The 26,968-nt window shown below is 39.6% G+C and overlaps 2 protein-coding genes across 2 annotated transcripts in view; both read right to left on the minus strand.

Moving 5' to 3' along the window:
• FBLN5 (fibulin 5) overlaps positions 1 to 4,885 on the minus strand; it is a 52,906-nt gene extending 48,021 nt beyond the window's left edge. Inside the window, exons 1-2 of the mRNA XM_074824970.1 lie at positions 4,457 to 4,885; positions 2,251 to 2,305 (exon numbers count right to left, since the gene is read on the minus strand). Of these exons, the coding sequence (XP_074681071.1) occupies positions 2,251 to 2,305; positions 4,457 to 4,473 (72 nt within the window). The 5' untranslated portion in view covers positions 4,474 to 4,885. The remainder of the gene's footprint in view (positions 1 to 2,250; positions 2,306 to 4,456) is intronic.
• Positions 4,886 to 22,472: 17,587 nt separating this feature from the next.
• Positions 22,473 to 26,968, minus strand: part of TRIP11 (thyroid hormone receptor interactor 11) — a 31,367-nt gene continuing 26,871 nt past the window's right edge. The window contains exon 20 of the mRNA XM_074824967.1: positions 22,473 to 26,099. Coding sequence (XP_074681068.1) covers positions 25,891 to 26,099 — 209 coding nt within the window. The 3' untranslated portion in view covers positions 22,473 to 25,890. The remainder of the gene's footprint in view (positions 26,100 to 26,968) is intronic.

The following is a 26,968-nucleotide window of genomic DNA, read 5'->3' on the forward strand; positions in this document are numbered from 1 at the left end:
AGCTGCTTAACTCAGAAGGTAGGTAGTTCCCTCAGGTGGTGATAGTGTCAGGCTGTTCCTCTCCCCAGGATAACCAACGCATAATACATGATGGGCTCCACACCAGTACTTAACACAGAAGTTACATTCTTCTGTTTTGGGGTCTTGCTTTTGCCAGAACAGGGAGGTTCAGTTAAAAGATACTAGCTAACCTCTCTAACAGGCTCTAACATGCCAGAGATAGACCATTCAGTACATACACCTCAACATGTTAGCCATCTGACTGAACTGAAGCCACAGTTAAAACATAAAAAGCTTAATAAAAGTAAGTCTTTTTGTTTACACCAAACCTTTTGCTTTTTAGAGGATAGATCTTTAGATGACATGTGTTCCAGGTGTACAAGGTTACTGGAAGCCTTGTTCCTTCCTATCCTGTGGTGCTGGTCTTTATCAGGGCTGCAACCTTGAGTCTTCAGCACCTCATCAGTGACCCTGAGCATTTCTAAACCAGTGAGAGTCCTGGTGAGGATTGTGACAAAGCCCATTGAAAGGATTCCCTGCTCTCCCTGGTTTTTGACTGGGCCTCCAGCTATTTAGCAACAGGACAAGCAGTTGACACAGGCACAGAATCCTACCAGTAAATAGGTTATACTAAGGAAAGTAAGCAAGAGATATCCAGAAAACAGGAACCACTGAAGTAACCAGAGGGCAGAGGGATAGAGTGTGTTCAAGATTCTTCCTCTTTTTTTGTTGCTAGATGATAGCGACACCTATCTTTGGACTTCGTGGAAGAGTAAAGTACTTGGTTCACGTTTGGAAAAGTACTAAGTTGTAGATGGGAGACAAGGGGTTAGAGGGGTAAGTCAGTAGAAGTGGGCCATTGCAGGAACAAGGAGGGGACATGAGCTGAAATACATGGCACTGTTTGGACTGCACCTGCCACTGGCACATATGAATACACAAAAGTGTCAAACAAGTATGAAGGAATTCTGCCTTCATTTATTTTGATGTTCTGAAGTGTTTTGGTATCATGTTGTGGAAAACCAAGATATTCTGATGAGAGAGTATATAATCAACCTCATGTTTTAAAGAATGTACATACTCTACCTTTTGTTCTCATTTCTGTGCTGTGGCATATACACTATACCTAGTTATCAGGAAAAGTTAAGATTGTTTTTAACAAAATTATTTTCTTTTGGATGATAAATGATGATTCAGAAGCACTAAAACTACTGTAGAACTGTTTTCAACAACTTTCTAGAACTTTAGACTAGAAAAGATTCCAATATTGTTGAAATGACCAGTTTCAATATCTTCAGAAAGAATTCATTGCTATCATTTTGGTTTCAAGTTGCTTTTTGCTTAGACTTCAAAAATCAATTTATGGTACAAGATGTTTTTATGAAAATTGCAATGGAAACAATATTTTTTAAATTATAAAAGCAAACCCTTAAAGATATCTCAAAAATTCTCCAGGGGCATGAAAAGCATTTCACATACAGATCCAATGTTGACAAAAGTATCAATAAGCATGCAATGTGCAGGAAATTTTCAATGTAATAGAAAAAAAAAACAACTACATTTCAGAGACTTTTGGCAAAGGTATTTAGAAACACAGCTCTGGACACTGAGTATATCTGGATTATCAACTAGGAATCCAAATTTAACATGCCTTTGGGAACTGTTTTTTCTAATTTAAAGTCCACATGGAACCCAAGAACACAAAGAACTAATGCTTCTGCTATTTCAAGAACTGGACTGCTTTACTTCCATCCACCCTCAAAAGCCCTGCCTCTTGAACAAAAATTATTTTGGGCATAAATTAAAATGAAAACTAGGATACAGTCATTCAGGATCACAGTCCAAAATTAAACGAAGACAAGATCCTGCTTATTTATATGAGTAAGTTTTCCAAGCGTGGATGTTCCCCACCATAGAACTGAGCCATCCCTGCTCTTGTCAGATGGCTTTTCTTATTTCCTTTTCCAAAAGTGTTCAGTTCAAGGCAGAATCAGGTTTTCAGTGAGGTCCAGGTTTCTACAGGGATATTTTGCTGAGCTGGCAAGGATGAGACAATAAGCTCAGTCCATGTTCAACTCCAGAATCCTGCTGGCTCCAAGTTCTCCCCTCTAAACCCTTAGACCACACAGCTTCCTTTTCATGTAAACCCCAGACCACAGAGCTTCCGATTCACCTGCTAGTCGGTTAAGTCTCATGCCATATAGCGCCTCAGTACAAAACAGTACATAGATCTCTGCGTGCACCTCTCACCTGTGCTTTTCCAGGGCTTGAAAGGCAGATGACCAGTGTGAAAGCAGTCAGTATCCTGTAATGTGCATAGAAAATAGGCTGAAAACCTTCTGATATCCAGGCTCATTATATAGAATTAAATACACATGGACACATTAATTTCTAGTGACGCTTCAGTGTATTTCACAGAGTTTTGCTAACACAAATTTGGCTTCCGGAAAAGGAGTAATACAACTGTGGGCCAGATTTAGATCTCAGAGTCACTAATTTTACTATGATTTTATGCAACTGGGATCAGAATCAGACTGTACATGTCTATTAACTAATTTATTTTTATGACACCCCATGGAGCAGCTATTTAATGAACAAATGTGTAATATTCAATAAAACATTTTTGTCCCTCTCTGACACCTTTCTTTTGAGAATATAAAAATTTTCCTTGCACATTATGCACATTTTACAGATGGGTAAACCAGAGCACAGGCCCTGCCTAAGCTCACAGTGCAACGCATTGTCAAGGCTGCAGACATGTCATGCAGGAGGTCCTGAATTCAAGCCAGTTGCTCCAACCGCTAAACCGCATTTCATCCCCAGGAGACTATATTTGAGATTAATCCATTTTCTTAGGGCCAGATTCTGTCCCTTTACTCAATCCTGACTAATACATTGCTCTGCAAGTAGACACACTGTGCCAGGTCATCAGCTACTAGAAGTTGCTATCTTCAGTGGAGTCTTCCCCAGTTATATCATCTTAGCATCTGGTGGGACCTACTTCATCTCTTCACTGCAACTGAAAGAGGATCCTTTGCTAACAGAGCTCTATGGCTGGTTTTGGAACTCCTTATCTGGAGCATAAAAATTCTGGTCAACTAAGTGCCCACCCTCAAGTATCTACTAACAGACAGAAAACCAGGAAAGAACAGTAAGAAATTTTTTTTTCTATGTACCATGGATTTCAGTGTTTTGCCACTGCCTTATATAAAACTTCTTCTCAATACAATTAGACCCATATCTTGCTTATCTTGGATCCTAGTTCTGAATGGCAATTGTATACAATACGTTCCCACAAAACCAGTACAGGAAGCAAGGGATATTTTAGGTAGCCTTAGTTCTGCTACCCCAGCAAGCTGCCAACTTTCTCTCTTAGAGCTGTCTCTGATTTCCAGTGCGAACTGAGCTGCTGAACAAGACCTACAAATGCATCAGACAAAACCACACAGAAACAGTGACCAATACATTTGAGCAAACTTGTTTTAAATGAGGAGACAGGCACAAGCTCTGAAAAGTAAACATAAACCCTAAAATGGTCGTTCATAGTGCTGCCGAGACAGATCGTGCTTGTTGGCAACTTTTGAGTGACAAGGAAAGGCAAATTCTGCACAGACTTTTCCTTAGAGTTGGATGCAAAGCATTCAAAGTACGATGTTACCCATTTAGGCTTGTACTGCATTTATTGATTCCTCAAATCTTTTTGAAGAGATTTTTAAGCATGCACTGGTATAAAGACTGCATACTCACTTTGAATATAGCAAGAACAGCACTAGAAGGAAATACAGCAGGTTATAGCTGAACGTTAACATACCTAGCAACTGGACTACGCTTTACATTATTGCAGAGCAGTGCACGCTAACAAAAATCCCCTATAAAACTGGTAGACAAAACTCATAGGTTTCTAGATATATGTTTAGTTTCCATTGTTACAAGATTATATATTCTTTTCTCTTGGTGGGGGGTTGACCTCACTGCCTCAGATGTGTTCTGCCTGCAACTACCGTCTCAATTTGCTCGTTACTTTAGATCTCAAATCCCCTCAAGAATTATTAACAGACATGCAGCATAACCTATCAACACTATATGCAGCTGGTCACAGTAGCTTACCCAGCAGGCAAAATATTTTAAACTAGTAATTAACTTCTGCAGTAGTAACTAATTGGCTTCAAATCAATCACTGTAGCCAGCTGCATCAATTGCTATAGCAATTCAGCACTGCTGCGGATGCCAGGGTTCCTAAAGCACAGAGTATAAGCATAGATCGAGAAGGAACTCCTCAGAGACAGCACAAATTTAATAACAGACAGATCCTTTTTCCCCACCTCTGATCGCTGAGATCCTGTCTCTTTGCAAATAGCTTTAGCAAGTGGATTGGCATACTCAATCACTGCCACAGATATTTTCCACAAGTAGGTTTCCCTTCAGTAAGTAAAGAAGTTTCATGCATACCACTTACCTTTTTAATCCTTGCATGTCCAAAACTGTTGGTGAAAGGTGGAAAAAACCCAGAGTCTGTGCTGATGAATAACTAGAAAGTTTTTCCAAACATTACCCTCTGCTAGCACTTCAGTTCCTCAGTCATTTGTAGTCCAAAGAATGAAATAGCAAGTAATGGAGAAGATCAGGAGCCGTCTGTACCTCCTCAGACACTGGAGAGAATACAGAGAAAGCACCTGGTTTTGCTTAGTTCTCTTCTGTAATTCAGCATTAAACCAATTGGAGGAGGAATGTTAAAAATGAACACTTCATTTTCTAAGTATGTTAAACAATGCAAATGGGGGCCTCAGCCTGGGACAGCTGGTTTAGATTACAAAGCTCACCAACTGGCTAGACTCCTCACAACAACCTCGAGGAGCCTGCCAGGATAAAACACTAACAGCTTGAAGGAAAGCCTCTCCCGCTGCAAACTTCACAGTTAAATGTGCCTCAGAGCAGAGAGCACCGTTATTGGACAGGAACCCTTATCAAGGGACTGGAGAAGGAAAGGGATTGTTTTCCTTGCTCTGAGAACAAAAAAAAAGCCAGGCTTTTTGGAGGCCCTCTAGCCAGTGTCTCAGACGATGAATATGCAACACTCACTGCTTTGTGCCAATGGCATACTGATGAAAGGTCTGACCCTCTGGGAGGTGAGTAATTTGAATTCATGAGTATCACAGCTACAGGAACTACATGACTTTGGGATTATTTAAAAACAGGAATAAACAAATTAAACATTCAAAGGAAAACAAATTGCTTGTCTACAAACACTGGCCCTTTTAAAACTGACCCCACACTTAAGGGAGCAGTTTGTGAAGTGAAATATTTCTCAAGAAAGACGTACCTTGCAGATCTCCAGTTATGATTGAAGAGGAAGGAAATGCACTTTTTCAGGTGTTTTGCAACTTTGCCACAGGCAGAGCTCTAGTAGGTCAAGCAGAACATTTATGAGATGTAAGAGGTAAGCAATCAGATGCTGCAAAGATTATGCTAGACCCAATAGACCCAAAGATGAACACTGAAATTAACTACAGACATAGACTTTAAATGACTACTTCGAATTTCTATTGAGTTTTCCATTTGAGGAAACCCTTTATTCCTAAGGAATGTGAAATGTCTGACAAGATAAAAATCTGTCATATATCTCTCTGCAACAGACTCAGAAAAAGAGAAACAAAGTTGTTGTAACAGATATTAATAAAACTGGCCTCTCCTCTAAGCATGGATAGCCAGCTTGAGATAAAAAAAATTGAGCTGTTCCAGGGTTGCTGAGCGCCCACAAGTCGTATTGGTGCCAATGGGAAGTGCAAGAGCTCTGTACCTCGCTAACTGACTATAATTGTCCAAATTACTTTTAAAAAATGACAGTACCAGATGCTCAGTGCCATTTCTGACAGTCTGTCTCTCAGTGACTTGCTTACATCACTGGCATTGCATGGAAAATGAAACAATCTCCTAGAATTATTCAGTGTTGATACATTGCAGATAAACAAGAACCAATTAAATTATTTTAGACTTCCCAGAAGCTTAACAAGAACTTAGACAACTGTGAGTCCTGAAGAAGCTCACTGGATATGTTGTGAGAGGAAAGTTTTATCATGGGTCAGAAAACAGGCAAGTGATAGAAAGAAAAGACTGGGAAAACTTTCATTGAGGCTGTCCTGGTTTTTGGTAGCAGGGGAGGGGGCTGCAGCAGTGGCCCTGTGAGAAGTGTCTCAAAGCTCCCCTGACTCCAAGTCAGACCCACCTTTGCACCAAGGCCGGGCTGATTAGCTGTGCCTCTTCGATAATGTATTTAAGAAGGGAAGCCCGGGAGGAGTTGGGGGAGTTGTGAGGAGAAGTTGCAAGGAGAACATTTGTGCGAACATGGAGGTGAGTGGAAGAAATGAGAAGAAGGGGGGAGGTGCGCCAAAGCAGAGACTCCCCTGTATCCCGTGGTGAGATGGCAGGGCCACCCCCCCGCCACCCATGGGGGTCACTGGTGGAGCAGATGCCAATTTGCAGCCTGTGGGGGGCCCCACGCTGAACCAGGAGACTGCGCCTGAAGGAGGCCGGGACCCTGTGGGAAGAAGGCCCCACTGTTGTAGTTTGGTGCTGGGAGGGCTGCAACACGTGGGGGTGACCCACACACCTGTGGGAGTGACTCATGTCGGAGCTGGTTTGTGGAGGACTGTCTCCTGTGAGAGGGGACTGCTCTGGAACAGGGGAGGAATGCCAGAAGTTTCCCCCCACTGAGGTGGAAGAAGCAGCAGGACTGACTGCACCCCCCATTCCCTGCTCCCTGCTCCACTGAGGGGGAGGAGGTAGAGATATCAGGAGCAAAGCTGAGCCAAGGAAGAAGGAAGGGATGGGGGAAAGTTTTCAAGATGTGGTAATGTTTCTCATAGTCCTACTCTGTCTGTTAAGTGATGTTGCTGTTAGTGTCTGTATTAAATTTATGTTCTTTTTTTCTTCCCCTAACGAGTCTGTCTTTTGCCTGTGCCATAATGGATAAGATCATCCCTCTCTGACCTTATCTCAATTTCCTAGGCCTTTTGTTTTTTCCTTCCCAGCTCTGGGGCAGAAGAGGGGAGTGAGCAGCTGCGTGGTGCTCAGTTGCCCTCTGGCTCAAACCATGACAGTGACAAAAGGTTAACAGTGAGTATTACCATTACTCCATAAGGCCAGTGTTTCTCAATACACTCAATGATCTGGAAAGCTAACAAGTCTAAAAGTAGCAGTGCTTACTGTATGTTAGGTGTGTGAAGATCTACTGAAACTATAAGAAATAGCTCTACAGCAAAGCAGATACTCTGAGTATCCATTCATGTAGATGCAAAGCTTGCTTCCTATACTTGTTGATACTTCACTTGCTGATCCACTGACTTTTTCTCACCATCACATGGCAGAATCATTGTACACATGCCAGAATCACTGTACAAGCGCAGCACCAGTCTGATCCCAAAGAATTGCCTCAGCCTAAAGATTTCTGATTCATCAGCCAACTGGCAGATGTGCTCCAGTGCTTGAGACAGGAGGTGAGTCCAGACCTGACCACCTAAGGGGCTTACTTAAGAAGGAACACTGTACAAATGTTTTGATTATTTCTGTCTCCATCTGACAGCTGGAGTGGATAAAAAACAGAATATAAAAAGTGTACCAAACCACAACTTGGGCTAGTTTACAGTGTGGTGACTTTTTTTTTCCTAAATAAAAGGATTTGATGTTATGGCTAAGTGGAATTTCTGCAGTACCTTTCTGTAACTACCATCAGCCACAAAATAATGAGATGCAGCCACACCCTTCTCATAACTCTCTTTGATATGAAGAGTTGCATAAAGGAAGATGTTTGTGCTACATAAAACCCCCTTTTGTACGCCCTATAAAGACATGGACAATTCAATATATCTTTCAACACCATGTGCTGACAACTTCACCACTTAAGATGGCGGCTAAACTTCAGGTCTAGCAGCTCTCTCATTTCAATGGTCTCAGCTATCCCCCCATGTTATAAAATCGACTACTTTATTTAGATTACCTTGACATGAGAAGGTTCAGAACAGTCCCCAGTATAAAATGGGGCTCTGTTAAGTAACTGAGCATGTTCTTAAAAGTTTGCTTTGTGCATAGAAAGGGTTGAAACTGTATCTCTAATTATGTTTAAGACTTGGATTTTGAAAGCTGTGTATTATATAATCATAAGGGGCACATAAACTATGTTGTGTAACCTTGACTCTATCCTCCTTGGATGAGACAACCAAATGTATGAACTGCATCATGCTCCTGCAGATAATGCACAATGCTGTGTTAACAGGGACCCTCAGCATTGGAGAGCATAGTCTAATGATTTCTGAACGCAAAGACAAAAAACTGTATATAGGTCAGGGAACTCAAGAGGAGTTAATTGCATTCAGCATTTCTGAACAAAAAAATCTGTCTCACAAAAACAAGTCCTTATCTACTAACTTTTACAACATTTCATCTCCTTTTTTAATTCTGATATTATACATACAGTTTGACAGAACTACATCTGTCAAACACTCTTCTTAGACGTTCTTGTCATTTTTTAAAGTTCACCCTTACTGAACATTCTCAAGGACATTGTCAAACTCTGGGAGCAGAGTCAAATCTGTATGGTAGTAGGTGTGCGAGCCCAAAGTCATTCTAAGTGTCTTAGACATCTTTTACACAGCCGTTCAGACCTGAATTCACTAAAGGAATTTGCCAATAACTGACACTTTAAGGTCCTATATGTCTAAGCTTTAGATGCTTAAAACATCCATTCTGTTCCTACCAAACCTTATGGAACCAAATTTTCTACCAGCAAAACTGGTAGAGCACTTAGAGCACAACTGCTGGGCATTTACAGGAACAATTGCATTTTGATAGCACCTAAGCTCCATGAGATTCACAAGTTGGGCTTTTGCCTGACTGTGAAGATTGATCTAAGTGTTCTTGGAGACTGACAAATAAGCGAGCTTTTGATATTGTCACACACTGATATAACACATGACAGGCAGCGGTTTGAAGTACATAGAAGCACATGGGAAACTTGGTCTCAGACCCTAATTATGCCTGAAAAAGAATAGGTTTTGTTTCTTCCACCTCCCAGGAAAGAATCTCAATTGCAAACTCTTGGTGTTTGGGGAGGGTTCCCTCTCCTTTTTCAAAGATGGACCGCCTTACATTATCAGCTGAGGTCTGCTTCATTCAGTGTCTGAATCATAATTGCCATCTCATAACATGAATGATGCAATAACCCATTCCAGATGGCTCAGGCCAGAAGCTCAAAAGCAGGATCCTACACATATTTTCCTTTCCCAGCCAAACATAACACAAGCAAGAATTAACAGTGAAAATTAACATAATATGTAATTGTAAAAACATCACTAGTGCTAGCTAAAACGTACTGGGAACGTAGAGTCTCTGAGATGTCATGTTGTGCTGATCTGCAGCTCACACTACTATTTTTAGGAAGGAGAAAATGTAACGGTTCCTGTTGTGCTGCTGCCTCTTGGGGCTCAGTTGCCTCAATATGGTATGGTTACCACCTGTGTGAGATATCCATGGAAAGAAGAACCAATACATCATCCTTTCCTTCCCTCCTGTATATGGGGATGTCACCCATCTGTCTAAAGCATGCGTTCCTTTAGGATGACAAGACTGCAGACGATATCACTGCTTCTCAAAAAGCAGTAAGCAGAGTGCCATTGTAATGTTGTAGCAGATGGTCCGAGTACCCTATGAGATGGGCCACATAATTTAAAGGTTTTGTTTTACTTTATCTAACTTTACATCTTATAGATATTACTATCTTTACAGGTCTGTGATCAATCTGATACTGGTTTCTAACAGCACAATTTCTTTCAGGAAAAAAGTTACCAGTGGAAAAACCAGGCACCACTAGATCCATTCTGAAATGTAACAACACTAAACATGGACTAGTATTTGATTCCACTTCATTGTTTTGAGAACATATTAATAATCCCATTAAATGAGGAATAGTAGAATCTAGCCCATATATACGGAAACCCAAACAGCTTAAACTTACATCCAATGAACTGCATCTGCTGTAAGACAAAACCATTTGAGGTATAGCACCTTTAGTAAAGTCAAATTTGATTTCCATGATCACCTGTTTAGCTGTAGTGTTTCCTAGGAAGGTCTAGGAAGGCTGCCTGAGGCAAAAAGAGTAATATTCTTGGAAGATTACTTCAGTATGGTTCAGGGTTCTTTTTCACAAAAAAAGTAAGGTGAGCAAGCAAACTAAAAGCTTATTAGAACTTTCCCAGGAAAAATACAGATTCTTTCACAGCATTTTTGGTGCATGTGACAACTCTCAGTAGATCCCTTCCTATTACTATTAAACTGCAGAAGTATACAACATTCTTCTTGATTTTTCAATCTTCAAATGACTAGCATTTATGCTTTTAAAACTATTTTTCTGTAAAAAGTGTATAGAATATTATCCTGTACCTAAAGACAAAAGATGTCCTTGAGAACTCACACCTCCCCGTTGAGTTGTGAGTATCTGAGAACATGATGCCCCAGCCACTGTTAATACTTTTACTTTCTTACTGTTGAATCTCATTCTTGAGCATAGCATTGGTAACTGCATTTCACATTTTCACATCTAAACCTAGACAGATATTTTAGTTTGGTTTTGTGTATTTTGTAAGGTTGATAGGTACATAAGCCAGGCTGTGGTCTTTTCTCCTCTGCGTTTTTGTCAAATCATAGAATCATAGAATGGTTTGGGTTGGAAAGGACCTTAAAGACCATCTAGTTCCAACCCCCCTGCCATGGGCAGGGACACCTTCCACTAGACCAAGTTGCTCAAAGCCCCGTCCAACCTGGCCTGGAACACTGCCGGGGAGGGCGCAGCCACAACTCCTCTGGGCAACCTGGTCCAGTGTCTCACCATCCTCACACCTTTTCCAAGCATTTTCAAACTACCAACTAAATCTGCGATGTAATGTATTTGGAAAAGCAAAATATGAATTATACTTAACAATATGTGTTTCTTAAATTTGCATTTGGAAGTCTCAACTTTGACATAATATATGTGAAAAACTAGGATGGGGTGGTGGAGAGAAATTTGACTCTGGACAGATGTTTAGCTCTGTTTGCTCACAGTAGAGATTTCCCTATCCTGTTCTAAAGAAATACTGTAGAATTACAATGAGAAGATTTATCGTCTCAAAGTACAGTTACATTGTGAAAAATAGCTTTGAATTACAATTGGGACTTTTTCTGTCCATCAGTCTTGCCCATATAGAATATATTAATACTTTACAAATTCATACTCTTACTATTTTGGGGTTTTTTTATTCTAACTTTTGGAAATCTGCATTGTCGGGCTAGGTTCTCTGTGTTGCATGTCTTTGGCCTGCAGACTTTCACTCACTGGTGGCTTAGGCTTTCAGTTTCACAAGCATGGATCATTTGTCTGGACATTTTTCTTGCACAAATTGGAGAAGTTCCTGTTACACGCTTTGTGTTCGCCATGGAGAACTAGGAAAAATAGCTTTCAAACAATTTTGTATTTTGTGTGTGTGTCAAAAGACAACACAACATAGAAAGAGAAGGTTTGCCTGCAGGGTTAAGGTTCTACTGCAAAAAGAATTTTACTATATTCCATTTGATTAATAAAAAAAAATAATTGAAGCATGTAAATATTAGTGATAAAAACAAAGATTGCTTTATTTTTATCCAACGTATTCAATAAAAGTAACTGCTTTCCAAACCACATATGAGACAAAAGGTAAAGAGCGTGCTGGAAAATTTTAAATAATGGAAAATGCACTCACGTGTACATGTGAATTCTGTGTAACTGACGTACACTTCTCCTTTATATGCTAATGTAAAGTTGTAGTAAAGTGCATGCAAATGGGAACATTACTTGTTGAAATTTGACGCCTGCAAATGTGATGGACAGTGCTGTGATTCATTAAAGGCTAATCTTTGGGCAGGAGGTCACCTTATGGTCTGTTTTTAAAGATTTGTTCATGTGTTTAATCTTCTGAAGTTCAGACAAGTTGACCTACCTAGGCTAATGCTTTACATGTGCATGGCCTAATAAATGGGTATCACAGAGAACAGATTCCAAACACTGGAGGAAAAGTGAAATTTTCAAGTATGTGAAGTATGTATTCTTCACAGTGAAGAACTTCTTCCTTACATCTGATCTAAACCTAACCTCTTTCAGTTTAAAACTATTACCCCTCATCCTATCACTACATGCCCTTGTAAAATGTCCCTCCCCATCTTTCCTGTAGCCCCCTTTAGGTACTGGAAAGCTGTAATAAGGTCTCCCCAGAGCCTTTTCTTCTCCAGGCTCTCCAACTCTCTCAACCTGCCTTCATAGGATGAGGTGCTCCAGCCCCCTGATCATCTTCGTGGCCTCCTCTGGACTCACTCCAACAGGGCCACTTTCTTCTTATGCTGGGGGCTCCAGAGCTGAACACAGTACTCCAGTCAAATGCTCTAGACAGTGTGTTTGAAAATAATGCTCTTTAATCTTGTGACAAGATGTTTACTAGCCCCGTTTAATAACAAGCGTAAATCCTTTATGGCAAATTTCATCTAAGAATGACCTTCCATAAAGATGCAAAACTCTTAATACTTCTGGATGAAAAGTCTGTTTCACTATTTGAGCAAGACAACATTCAGTCTTTGCAAGTGTCTGGGATACATAAACCATTGGTCTTCAATTATGACCAGAGAGAAGTATGTACTAAAACCTCCCCTAGAAATATTCAGGACCAATCTATTTTATGTTTAAATGCCTCAAGACTGCAGTGAGTTTTGCAGTTTCTCAAGTTCTTTACTAACTTGTGCACCACACCATACACACTGGGCACATCTGGCACAACATCATCAGGCTGCACATTAGAGCAGCCAACTAGAGACAGTAGTTCACCCATCCAAGCTAAGCTGGCAAAGTTCCATGTTTGCTGGGGCATGTGTGCTAGTCAGCTTCACCTGTGCTTCCTCCTCTCCAGTTACATTTCCATCACATGGAATTTACATTTTGGGTGGGTTTTCTGGTGATTTCTTTTTTCCAGATTTAGTTGAGCATCCTCCCTGCCCCCCCCTTCTTCTTTTTTTTTTTTTTTTTTTTTTTAATATATTTCTTTTAGTCTGCTTAGGCAATTCACTTTGTTTTTATCCAGAATAAAAGATTGCCCTCTGTAGCATCAAGCATATTCTGCATTTTCCATTAAAACACTTCTGGTCCTGAGCAAACCCAAACAAGTCTGTGGAAATACCATCTCTCGATGGGGATGTTTAAATGTTCACAAGTATCTGCACTATTTTTGTAAGGGCACCTGCCAGAACCCTGCTGATGAATCCAGAGTAGAAAAATATTTGGCATCAGCCCTCTCTTCCAAGCTTCCTTCTTTCCAAGTGGTGGAAAACATTCCCTTTTTAACCATGTTTCACTCTTATAGGTGCAAATACAAGCAAAGACTTCTGGTTTCTTTTTCCAATAAAACAATCAGCAAAGATGCCTACATTTTTGGATCTTATCTTATGATTTCCAGGGGTATGTGTTAGACAAATATAGGAGTAGCAGAAAGTTTCCATGTGAGGAGAGGGATAATTTTGACTGTTTTGCACTTACTCAACTGCTTTCCTAATCCCAGAAGACATTTTAAAACATTTCTTCAATTTAAAAACTACACTTAATTTACTTATTGCCATAGCAGGGATTACACCATTTCACAGTTTACCTGTTTACTTTTGGGATTTTGTAAGTTAACCATGCTGTTTGGAAATAAATTGGCTATGAAACTGGATGATAAAAATGATGTGTGTTATTTGTTTTCAGACTCATTATTCACTGCTCTGCAGTAGCGAGGGTTGCTATAAGGAAGCAATTCAGAGCGCTATAGGTAACAGTTCCAGTGAGCAGGGGATGCTACTTCTGTTTGCTGGCTCTGCTGTATGTGCACTACAGTGCTTACAAAGTCTTGCAAAAGAATGCAGTTTACAGCAGAGATTGTTTCTTTTTTTAAAAAAAATCTGCTGGCCTTTGCTGGCCTTTGCACTGGTTGTCACAGCAGAAGGAGCTGAGCAGTACCAGGAGTTCTCCCTGCAGAAGCAGCCTGACAGTTCCCAGGGTCTCTGGTCCATTTGGGTGTTGTGGGAGACCAGAACCTCCAGCAGCCATGTGAAAAATCAGTGGCATGGGACCCTTCTCCCAACAGATGCACTTGTACTGCCAACAGAGCCCATAGCCGGAGCCTGATAAAGCAGTCAGTCCCCATTTTGTCCAGTGTTTCAGAGAAAAAAATCAAGAAGCTCAAGTTGTGCCAGATGAAGAAAATAAAGAAATAGAAACTCTGACAGGTTAAATGTGAAAAACAGAAAAGCAGGCCAAGAAAGTTTGAGAAACAAATCGTAAGAAGCATAAAAGCTAATAATAAATTATTTTTCAGACACACCAAGAGCAGGAAAACAGCCAAATAGTCTGCAAAGCCAACAAATGAACAAGGTACAAAAATAGTGCCTAGAAAAGATAAGATCACACCAGAAAATTAAGGGATTCTTCTTCATCTGCATGAACTTCAAGAGGTTCCTATAATGGAATTAAAAAAGATATCATAGCTGGGAGGATCTGCCTAAAATTGAAGTGTCAGCAGAAGAGGATGTAGAACAAATAAAGAAAATTGAGAGTAACAATTAATCAGAACTCCCTTGACATTTAGAAATTCAATGTTGTAACTGAATTAAATGTGAAGGTATGTAACAGCTGAATTATTTATCGTGTGACCACTCACAAAATTGCCTTAGTACTAGAAGAACAGAAGGTACCAAATAAGATACTGTATTTAATAGGTTTCCATATAATGCTTAATAAAGTACAGAACAGTAAATCCACTATATCAGGCAAATCAATAGCACAGCACAGGAGACTTAGTGTTGACCTTTTAGGCATAGATTTTCTCGGACATTAACAACTACATATCTCAGAAAATTAGCTCTGATCCATGGAACATGAATTTATTTTTACATTTACTGTGTTACTCCATGCAACTGAAACTGGCTCCAGCTGTCTCCTAACTGGCACCTGTAAATAAAAAGCTAAACTTGGGGATTTGGGTATAATAGCTGTCGATTGTTTCTAAGTCTAGGATTTCATCTACAGCTTTTGTAGTCACCCTTGGCAGCCCAAAAAAGGGACCATGGAGTGGGCACTGAGGCTGAGTTAGGTGTGCCAGAAGTCTTGGCAGTGGAACGTGCCATTAGGAGGTCTGCTGAGATACCTCTAGAAGACTGGGGAAGGGGGGAAGAGGGAAGGACCCAAGAAGGTAGAGTCCAACTCCTTTTTGAAGTGGAACTTCTCAACACCAAGCATCTCCTCTCCTCTGTAGTCTACTTTTAGTAGCAGTCATAGATGCATCAGTACCATGGGCAGCTGTTAGGCTCTGCACCAAGCACAAAGTCAAGACCATGTCACTGTGACAGAGTACACATCTTCTTCCTGTGAGTTACAAGTTCAATTCAGTCTCAGTTTGGCCTCTCACCAAGGTTTTGGTTATACCTTTGTGTAGGGTTTGTGTGTGGCGGGGTTTTGGTAGTGGGGGAAGGGGCTGCAGAGGTGGGTCCTGTGAGAAGCTTCTCGAAGCTCCTCTGGCTCCAAGTCAGACCCGCCTCTGGCCAAGGCAAAGCCAATTAGCGACAGTGCCTCTGTGATAATGTGTTTAAGAAGGGGAATTTGAGAGGAGGAGGAGTTGTGAGGGAAATACCTCTGCAAACACCGAGGTCAGTGGAAGAAAGGAGAGGGGGAGGTGCACCAAAACAGAGACCCCCTCTGCAGCCCATGTGAGAGGGCAGGCTGTGCCCTTGCAGCTGATGGAGGTCACCAGTGGAGCAGATGCCCACCTGCAGCCCATGGAGGGCCCTGTGACGGAGCTAGTGACTGTGCCCGAAGAAGGCAAGGACTCTGAGGGAAGCCTGTGCTGGAGCAGTCTATTGCTTGGAGGACTGCAGCCTGAAGAAGGTACCCATGCTGGAGCAGTTCATGAAGAGCTGCAGTCCATGGGAAGGACCCACACTGGAGCAGTTCATGGAAGACTGTTTCCCATGGGAGGGACTCCACACTGGAGCAGGGGAAGAGTGTGAGGAGCCTTCCCCTGAGGAGGAAGGAACAACAGAAACAATGTGTGACGAACTGATCACAAACCCTATTGCCTGCCCTCTGCACTGCTGGGAAGGAGGAGGTAGAGAAATCAGGAGCAAAACTGAGACCAGGAAGAAGGAAGGGGTGGGGGGAAGGTGTTTTTAAGATGTGGTTGTATTTCTCAGTGTCCTACTCTGTTTGATAGGTAAATTAAGTGTTGGTGGTGATGTTGATATTAAATTGATATTCCTTTTCTTTCCCAATAAAGTCTGTCTTTTGCCTGTGACCATAATGGGTGAGTCATCCCTCCCTGTCCTTGTGTCAATTCCCTAGCCTTTTATTTTGTCATCCCCATCCCTGATGGGAAAGGAGTGAGCCAGTGGCTGTGTGGTGCTCAGTTGTCCTCTGGGCTTAAACCACAACAACCTGTAGAACTGGAAGGTTGGCCTTTCAGGTTTTGATCAATTCGCATTTTAGTTTCTAATGGAAATCTTTTCTGTGATGTAACTAGATTTACTGGTCACATTTGGCCAGGGCAGTGCAGGCTTCAGGTTGCCTACAGAACATCTGACTATTAAAAGTACCAGTACAAGGAAGTTGGAGCCACTGATTGAGTTCAGGAGAAGAACATCGCAGCCAGAGGGCTGAGGAATCCCTGACTCCCCAGCCCAAGTAGGAAAGTTCTGGGCAGCACACCATTGTTGTCATTCTGGCAGTAGTCCAGTAAAGATATAGATACCATCTACAAGATCTCTGTCTGCAGGTGACACTCCATAGGTCCTTGATCCAGAGTACTCTGCAGACAGTCTGCTATTCAGAGTCTGAGTTTGGGTCCAGACAGATCTGGCAAGTCTAGTTATGACTCATCCGTTTTCTTTAGAACCCTGTACTCCTCAAATTTTTGTAGTTTCATAATAAGCCTCCTCTAAGTTAACTGAAAACTGTTAAACACATCTGTTCCTGTGCCTATTGTCAAAAACAAGGCAGTCTTCTGTTTGCCTTCATTTTTATTGGCATCTGCTACTTGAGCATACAGAGCAAAGTGCAGTCTAAGTATTTTCCAATTCTATTTCCAGAAAAAGTTTCAGTTTTGATGACTATTTTTCAGTGCTCCAGTCTACCATTCAAGCTACTTTCTTTACTATATTTTTAACTCCTGGTACAAATTAGTGTTGGATCCATGGTATGGCATGTAAACTGAAACATATGAAAGAACAAGAATCAACTCAATGATTTGCTGGTAGTTCTGAAAACACCCTTTTATTACAGACAAAAGTGTTGCTCAAGTACTTTAATACCTTATAGCAATGGAGAAAACTGCTGAAGGAGACAGAGAAACACTTTTACATGAAGGTTAATTTTACAACTGACTTTTCCTGTGGTTGACTCCCCCCATGACTAGCTGAATGCTGAATCTTTTATTTCCCTTCCTATATTCAGTTTTTCAGACACCTGCATCCAAAGGTTTGGGATCATTCTCATAGTCACTACCTATTCTCCTGAGAAATAATGTTTGCAGCTCTCATCTTTATACATGTTCCCATTTAGGAACTAATATTCTTATCCAACTCACCTGATTTGCTCAAATCTGCTGCTACCTCTTACTGTTACACCATTTACATCCAGCTGCCACTTTGTTGCTTAGGGTAAATATATTATTATTGATAATACTATACTTACTGTTCAGGAACCACACGGATTCAGGGTACCTAAGTTATATAAATCAGGGTACCTTTATTTAGTTGTATAAACCCAGTTGCCTCTGCCAAACTTAGTGTGGGCTTCTGTCTCTCTGGGCAGCATCAAAAGGTCACATTCTCAAAACCTTGACATGTCCTTAGCTCCCTAGTCCAATTTACAAAAGTTTAGATTTGAAGCATTGTAAGTCTTGGCTTCCTGTTCTCAGAGGGTTGACTTTAGCTGTGCTTCCTATGCTATGGAGTCCAGAGCTACCACTGGTCTGCTTTTACTAGGTCAAGATCAATCATCCAACTGTGCTCACCTGATAGAATATCCTTCACAGAAAGCTGCAAAACGATGAACCATTTTGAGCGTTCTATGTGTTTCTTTTCTCTGACCCTTGGGACTATTAATTATTCCATCAATAAACATTAGATACAAAGTGGCTGTGCTACAGTGATAGCTAATAGTTACTATTTCATAATGACATAAAAGAAATAGTTCCTAGCTGCCTTAAATCTATAAAACCTCTTTGGTGTGCCCCAAACCTGGTCATGCTGCAATTCAATCCATCTTGAAATTCACTGGGGGGAAACACAGGCAGCATCTGATGTTGTAAATGAAAACCTTAGAGTTAACCACACAGAAGTACTGCCAGGATTCCCCTTACCTTCATGATACTGCTTGATATTCAAACTGTATCCAGGCAGCGCTCTGAAGGGTTAGGTTTCCTTTGCAGTAACAGAGAGAAAACATTCTAGGTTGTTGGTGCAGCAAGGGTCAGACTTGCTCACTTTGCTAACAAACACAAAAAATAGGCTTAAGTAGTTTCCCCGATACCATTGATCTGTAGTCCATCAGTGCTTGTTGAAATGTCACCTGACAGGGCTTCTAAATTCCGTTCTGTCAATCATTGACAAAAACCTCTAATAATGGTTGACCATAAGTCAAATATTATAGTATTTTTCCACTTTTCCCACAGACTTAAACACTTCTCTCACTAAAACAAAAGTTTAATGCAAGCATTGAAAACTAGATTGAACCATAGGAAATGAGGATTTCTGGTCTATTCCCTGTCAAACACTGTATACAATTTCTTTCATTCATTCATACAGTTCCCACCTGATACACAGGCAGAACTCTCTGCTGCTGACAAGTTCAGCAGCCACATGAGGAACAGAGACTAAACTGCAACACCGCTTTCTTGGTAGAAGAATGGCCTTCTCAAAGCCTGAGGCATATTGTTGGGGATGTTAAAAAGCAAGTACTGAGTCTCTAGCTGTATTTCTCTGGGGATGCCCAGACCACAGCCTGTCTCACACACTTCAGCAGGAGCAAAGTGAAATTCTCCTTTTTTTAATATTCATTTTTATGACTGTTGTGGGAAGTTGTAGGGAGACAACACTCACATTGCACACACCAAATGATATTAGTAATTTTTGGTTTTGTCAGGATACTCACAAACGGCAAAGTACATTCAGAAAGATATTTTCTAGTCTTGGTGGTGAAAAACACCTTTTTCTTCAGAAAAAATAATCACCTTCAAATTTTCTGCTATCAGACGCACATTTTAGTTACACTTCAGTAAAAGGAGTGTGGATGCTAGCAAATGCATTTCATCTTCTCATCCACTTGCAGGAAATGCACACAATCTCCTTTTTTCAGCAGACTAGGTTAAAGTTGAACTCACACAATAAGCATACAGGCCCTAAAAGACATACGTGATTGATCTACTCAAATACATGCTCTGTAGGAACATTATAGCTGGGTTTCACTGTTGTGCATTAAGGTGTCTTCAGTCAGGGAATCTGCTCCCACTTTTTGCCAGTGTTAACTCCTCTGTTGTCACTGACTCTGCATGTACTTGCCAGTTAACCATAAAAAAACATAAGAGAATTTGGGAATATATTCTTCATATGTTCCTTCAGAGCAGAGGGTGTAAGTCCCAAGATAGGCTGGGTCTTGCCAAAACAAAACTGAACTTCGTTAAAACACACTACGCTACAAGTAGATGACTGGGGACTCCTGTGCACACACAAGCTTCTTTCCTAGGTCTCTTCCAGCTGACTGAACATTAGAACCACAATCTGAGATTGTTCAGGTTTTAGGATTGTAGCAAAAAAAAAAAAAGTTTACACTCATTCCTACATAATTCAGAGGGTAAGATGTTTATACTCCTGATATTTGACAGCAGATTGATGGTTAGGAGACTGGTTATGTGCAGTATGATCCAAAGTGTGCCAGTCGCTTAAGAAAATAGCAAGTTGTCCCTCCCAGTATAAATCAAAACACAAGGATCCAAGGGATCCTCTCTCTATGATCTTAGATAAGGAAACAAAGCTCAGGCCACAGACATCTTTTCCTTTCTTTATCAGTTCAGGGCAAAAGTCTGGCAAAATGGAGCATTGCTGCAGAACTTTGTGCAGCTGCTACCATTGGTGATCAAAACCTGTCTGCTGGAAATGCAATTATCTGGGCTGCTGTCAGTTTCTGGAGCTCAGCTCAATTGGCATGTAGCTGAATGGTCTTGAAGGCATAACCTTAGCTGTGAAGTTTCCTCATTTGTGTATTCAGTGAAGTTCCTTCAAGCTTGATATGGTGAGTTTCACCTTTTTTCAAATGTGGCAAAGCTCCAAACCCTATCAACAGACACTGTGTCTTTAAAATAGGAATTATTCTTTCATCTTATGAGCATAATGAGTAGTTCTGAATTTGTCAGAGTAATCAATGTTAAATTTGAACACATGTATTAAATTTATCAGATTAATTTATTCTCCCTTCACTCAAGAACAAGGGATCATGCTACTACAGTCATGTTTTTCTTGACTGCTGTATTTTTCTAGTTCACCTAATAAATGACAACAGAAACATGGCAAGAGATGGCATCACATCTGTGACGTCCCATCCTCCCTCTTTTTTTACCTTAAGTTTTTGACTTGGTGTGAATCTGCATCTCCCTGTCAGCAATTCAAGATGTCACTCCAGTTTCAGCTGTGAACTCCACAACTACATGCAAACATTTGAAAGACATTCCTCTCTCTAGTTAGGTCATCTAATAGCATACATGCTCAGCTTCTGCAACCAGAAGAGTCATCCGAGCTGTGGTACTACAACATTCACAAGAATTTATAGTTATAGGAGGAACTCTAAATAGTGTACATTCACACTGGAAGAAAATATTGCTGTGGTAATGAGAATGAAACAGAAGAGGCAGAAGCAGACTTAAAATAAGGGCACTTTCTCTCTGGGTGTAACATTCCACATAGCTGGAACTATGAGTAGCAAGGGAGCTGCATCATCCTTCCTCAAAGGGGGAAACATTTGTGTATGGTTCCCCATGAGAACAATCCAAAAAACCCCAACCAAACCCAACCCAACCCCAGGCATAAAAGAACTCAAATAAAAATGGCTACAAATAGAGAAAAAGGGGTATTATCAGTCTGCTTAAGAGGCCTAGGAAATGTTTTTGGCATTACTGTGGATATTCACAACATTTGTTAATTGACCATCACAGATCAAAAAAAGGTTAACCTTTTCAAAGGCAGGTTTGGCACAGACTGCCATAAATTTGAGTGAAAGCAGCATTAATTTTAAAATCTAATCTGTGAGCAGCTGTTTAATGGCTATCTTAACACAAGAGCAGAGAAAGATTAATTCACTATCAGTGCTCAAGGATGATGTACAACATCCCTGAATGTTTAAGAAGAAATTAGATTTAACCAGCAGTGCCACAACCTCAGTAAAAAGGCACAGAATGACCCCAAATTACGTAATATGGTCACTTACTGAATGATGAATGCCCCCCTTTTTATGTATGAAAAAATTAACAGTTGTCTTCCAATTGTTACTCCCTCCAAGGAAAATAGGACTTTAATCACTTGATATAATTTTCTTCTGCTGGGCAAAAATGTTTCAAGAGTTCTAGTAACATGGATGAACTCCCACTTTGGAAAATATTTGTTCAAATTAGCCTTTCAACAGATCTAACACAACCAGCAAACAGGCACATTTCTTGCAAACTTACACTGATAACATGCTTTAATGACTACTTGCTACAAACTGTATTTCAGTGTTACATAGGTCATGCTTCCAGATACTGAAATTTAGAATGCCATACTCTTCTATAAGCTTCAGATGAATACAACAGCCCAAGACTCACTATTGCTACTGCTGTAAACAATATGCCATGTACAAATTATTTTTTCCTTTAAATAAAATGCCAGCAGCTGTCTATTCATTTTTTTACTGAAGACTGGTTTCCGTATTTAAGCTTTGCAGTGCTGCAAATAAATTCAGCAGTATATAATGCACAACACAATAGAACAGAAATTGTAGGCTGGTAATTCTTATGTATTATTTTCTAAGAAAGCTAACTAATCAGATTTCCACCTAAAGACAACTACTCAAGGCAACAAACTATTAAATTTACTGGAAGGGGGAAAAAAGAGCCAAAATAAATCAAATACATACAATGTTTTTAATTCCTCAAGCCTTACTGCTAGCACTGTCATGTATCTATATACATATATGTATTTTATTTATTTTAAACATTGACAAAAGTGTATGGACACGAAGACTACCTTGGTTTGAATATCTAGATAAATCAGACTTCTCTCTGAAAGAATGCATGAAGCTGTTATCCCTACTATTTCTACAGTATACTAATGTCTCTCCATAGTAAACAAATGATTGTATTTTTTCAAGCAGGTGACAGAAAAGAATTTTATTCTAGTTAAATCTGCTCCCAAACTAAGAGTGTTTGGGAGGATGTGGCATCAAGTTTATAAGTATGTCTGATTAAATGAGTTGATAAAATTATTGTTGAACTTTTACATGACAATGTGGCAATAAAGTCATCAAAACTGGCAGTAAGAAGACATCAATGCTTAATATTGTAAAGCTTTCATGGGGTATGTGATAATGTGATACTTACAAGGCAAGCATCTTCCATCCTGTCTCTTCTGCTTTATCAATCAGTCACTGCTATATATATTCCAGGTAGCCTGCCTTATTACTAACTATTTATGCAAAATGAGTCAAGAACATGAATAAGAAGCAATAATAAAATGCAGGCTGAGAATGGGTATTTGGTAAAAAAGAAATTCTACACTGGTCACTCTAATGTGACAAATTATATTGCTGTGACTGGTTTAGTGCTGGGAGAGTTTAGTTTAGAAAAAAACAACAAACCAAACTGTGCATTCTTTTACAGTAACAATTAGAAAGATCAACCTGTTACTTCCTTCTCTTTGCACAGAATGCAGAATGAGCACAGAACAGCAAAAAAAAAGTGAACAGAAAATCCTAACCCTTATTTTTCCCCCTTATATCAAGTTAGCAAAATCAATTCATTATTAAAATTCTGTTACCTTACTACTAAAGATGACAGTTTGTTAGACCAAAATATAGGACCATACTCTTTTTTCCTTGCAAAAGCAAGGTGAAGGAGAACAATTAAGTTAAATGAACAAAAATGTTCAACTACTGTACCTGCCCATAAATTCCAGAGAATTTCCCCCCCTCGCCCCACTGCTCTGTGAAAGACCCACACAATTAACAGGATAGACTACATGAGTCACATACTTACATGTGGGAAACTGGTAAGGTAAATATATATGAAACAGTTATCAAGCACAAAGTAAACACAGAAGAAAAATTAGAGGAAAAAATATATCTGCTAATCTTTCAATAAAAACAAGTCTTGAACGTTTGTAAGAGTTTGAGAAACAGTCCAAGAGAGAAACAAGGCAATGATTTGTTCTATGCTTTTCAGTGGAAAAGTACTGCCTGGAACACAGAGCACATTTGATTTCTAACAAAGCAACAAAACCCACCAATGTAGTTGTGGAGTAAGTCCTAGAACAAAAACAAAAGCCATGGGGATTTTCTCCATAGTTCAACAGACCTCCCAGGACTTAAGGAGGGAAGCCTCTTATATCTCTCCCATAGAGGATTTTCTTTTCTCCAAAGTAGCTTGACGAGGAACTCTGAAGTTCTTCAATACCTTTGCTTGGTTTTAGATTTCCCTCCTCACAAACTCACAGCTTACTGTATAAATGGAGCTGATCTACAGCATGCAGAAACAAATGATCTATGTTTTATTTATTGGCATTTATAAAGCTTCCTGGAAGAGAAACATGTACATACTAAGTTTTCTGCAATTAAAAAAAAACTTTGCACAGAAAAGTTAAGATCTGCTCAGTTAGTATATTCAGAGGATAGTGAGCAGCATCGGTCCATTTGTAATTTATGTGTCACAGTTTTTAAAAACTAAACGATTCCTTCTGCTCTGGCTCAACAAAAGGCAATTTTATTCTAAAGCAGCTATATATCTGTAAATAGACATTACTACAAGAACAAGAGAGACTGCACAGAAGCCATTTGATTTCAGTTTTCTTTATATTTGTTATAGAAAAAAGGTACCTATTCCAATCCAGTTTAAATGAAGATGTACATCTGAAGTACCAAATTTAAATGTTCTCAGCAGAGGTAATTTCAAATTCTCATTACATTTATTACGTAATGCAGAATTTACTTTGGTATACTATGTGTGGCTGCTATCCTTTCAGAAAGCAAACTGCCAAATTAATTACCTTGTTTATAATGGAGTAAAAAATTTAAAATAAAAATTCTATATAGTCAATCTACTTCAAAATTTGCAGAAGTCTTCCATGAAACATTAACATACTGGAGAAAAGGGACTCAAGGTAAATACAGTAATTAAAAATACTCTGCTAGATTTCAAGGCAACAAAAGAAATTCACTATTTGACCTCTACATAAATAAATGCAAATATCTCTTGCATTATTTTGGTTGATACTGTACAAGTTTCAGTAATTAATTTTATTTAAATATAACTCTTACAACAATTTAATCCAGGATTTTAATGAAAATGAGAAGGTTGACAGTTCTAATATAGAACTTGCACAAGTTATCTTAACACTGACTTGACAACGAATAGCATATAAAAAGATTTAGAAATTATACATTTCAAACTGAAGATGTTTCATCTCAGATTGACTATGAAGATGACTTTTGCAAGATGACTTTTATCCTTTAGTATGCAACTTTATTCTCTTCCTGCCAAAGAAAGTGTACAAGTTATCACAGCAAAATTTACAGAATAATTGACTTTGGCCTTGGTCTTACAAAGACCTATTTACACATTTGAGATAAGTAAGCATCTTCCCTTTTAAAGTCTATACATGTGTTCAAACTTTAAGCCTATATTTGGATCTACAAAATCCTGCAAGATAAAAAGTCTCTCAAATATACATCTTAGACCATAGAGTACAGTATCTTTAAATATGTGAACCTATCTTTTGCTCAGTCACCCACTCTTCATTACATGGATGCCTCTAGAAAATGAAGCACTCGCTTCCACAGTTAACTCCTTGGTGCTGATGGGGTTTGACTGCTGAAAGCACCTACTACTAGTCTGGGGGGGGGAAAAAAAAATAAAATCATTGCACAAAAAGAGATTAACGTGCCTCAAATTGCCCCCAAATGTGACCAATCCTGTAAATAAGAGATATACGTCCTAGTCTACATTAAGTAAATGTCATAAATCGTGTGTGGGAAGACTGCAGCTGCTCAATAACCACACTCCCATATGTTCATAGTCATATTCTTTGGTCTTTGTGTCATAAACTGAACACCTCAAATAAGATCATTTTTGGCTGGAGATTTTTAAAAATTTTTTTTGTTTTTAAATTCTGGTTCTTGAAGGCCCACTGCCAATGGCAGATCGTTTTAATGTAAAAATGGATCTCAACACCAAAGAGTTAATGCTGTCTAGGAATAATTGAAACAACTCAGAGTATAACTAAGGTTTAAAAAAATCTTCTATTTGTCTTATGACAATGTAGTAACTAGATAGATTTTCTTTTTCTCAGTTTAACATTTAACCCACACCCAAAATGAATGCCTGCTATAAAGAAGGCAGTTATTCATGCCACCTTTAAAATTTCCAAAGAACTGGTTAGTTCATAATTAAAAGAAAAGCAAGGTACAATTGCAAACAATACATGACTTTTTACAGAAGGCCTCATTGTGGTAAATTATATACAGAATAGTGTTCTCATTTTCCTTAAAGTGCTACTATCATCATATTGATACACGATCATTCACTGTTTTAGAAGGTCTTTTAATACAGCACCAGCACTAGCATCAGGGGACACTGGCAGTGGTGTAAAAGTAGGCAACGCATCAGAAATAGGTTTCATAAGCAGATGTCCAGAACTACTGGCAGGTGTTATGAGAGGCACTGCTGCAGATCGAGGTGCTAAAAATGGACTTTTATCTGGTCTTCTGCTCGCTCCTGAGACTGCAGAATCTGAAATGTAAGAAAAAAGAAAAACAACTCAAAAAAACCAAAACCCGGCAACAAAAAAAAATTTGTTAGAAACCATTTGTAAGTTTACCCAATTTTACAGCATTTGTTCACAAACAAGTTCTAAAATTGCCTATTACTTTTGCAACATGAAAATCCTATCTTCTTGCCATGGACTGTAGATCCTCTCAAAGACTTTCATTCTGTCTTCTCTCATCTTGGATCTCATCTGCCACTGTTTGTTTTGCCGAACAATTCCTATGTTTACACTTCAGGCCACCAGTTACAAGACTGACTTAAAGATCAGGGCATTGTCAGGACCTGCCAACCATATTGTGCTTGCTGGCAGCTCAAATTCAGTAACAGCTCAGGCTGCACAAAAAAATCTATACAACTCTGACAGGCAACATGAACACCCTTTGCCAAGGTTCACTTCAGGCACTACAAGGCAGCACACAGGCAGCTTTCTCACCCCATGGTGTACTGGCAGTTTCCCCAAGGTCAGCCCCAAGAAAACCCCTTGGACAGCGAGCCACAATTAGCCTTGAGACAAAACTTAATGTTCACTCATCAGTCAAATTCTAACAAAATTTTAGTTTTAATAAACTATTTTTTTAAAACCTATCAATCAACTTGCCCTTCCTCACCTTCCCCCATCAAATCCTCACTCAGCTCCAGATGTAACCTGTTCTCAAGGTTCCTACACCAGATGCAGAGCAGAAACTAAACTGACATTCCCATATCATACTAATGATTTGGACAGATGATTTTATTCAGATTTTTTTTGTTTTAAAAAAGGTCTTTCATCATGTAAACATCCTAATTCTCACAAACGCATTTCTGTGTGAACATTATACCGACATTTGTGTCCA

Source organism: Strix aluco, chromosome 4 (assembly GCF_031877795.1).
Source record: "Strix aluco isolate bStrAlu1 chromosome 4, bStrAlu1.hap1, whole genome shotgun sequence".
Classification (NCBI taxonomy): Eukaryota; Metazoa; Chordata; class Aves; order Strigiformes; family Strigidae; genus Strix; species Strix aluco.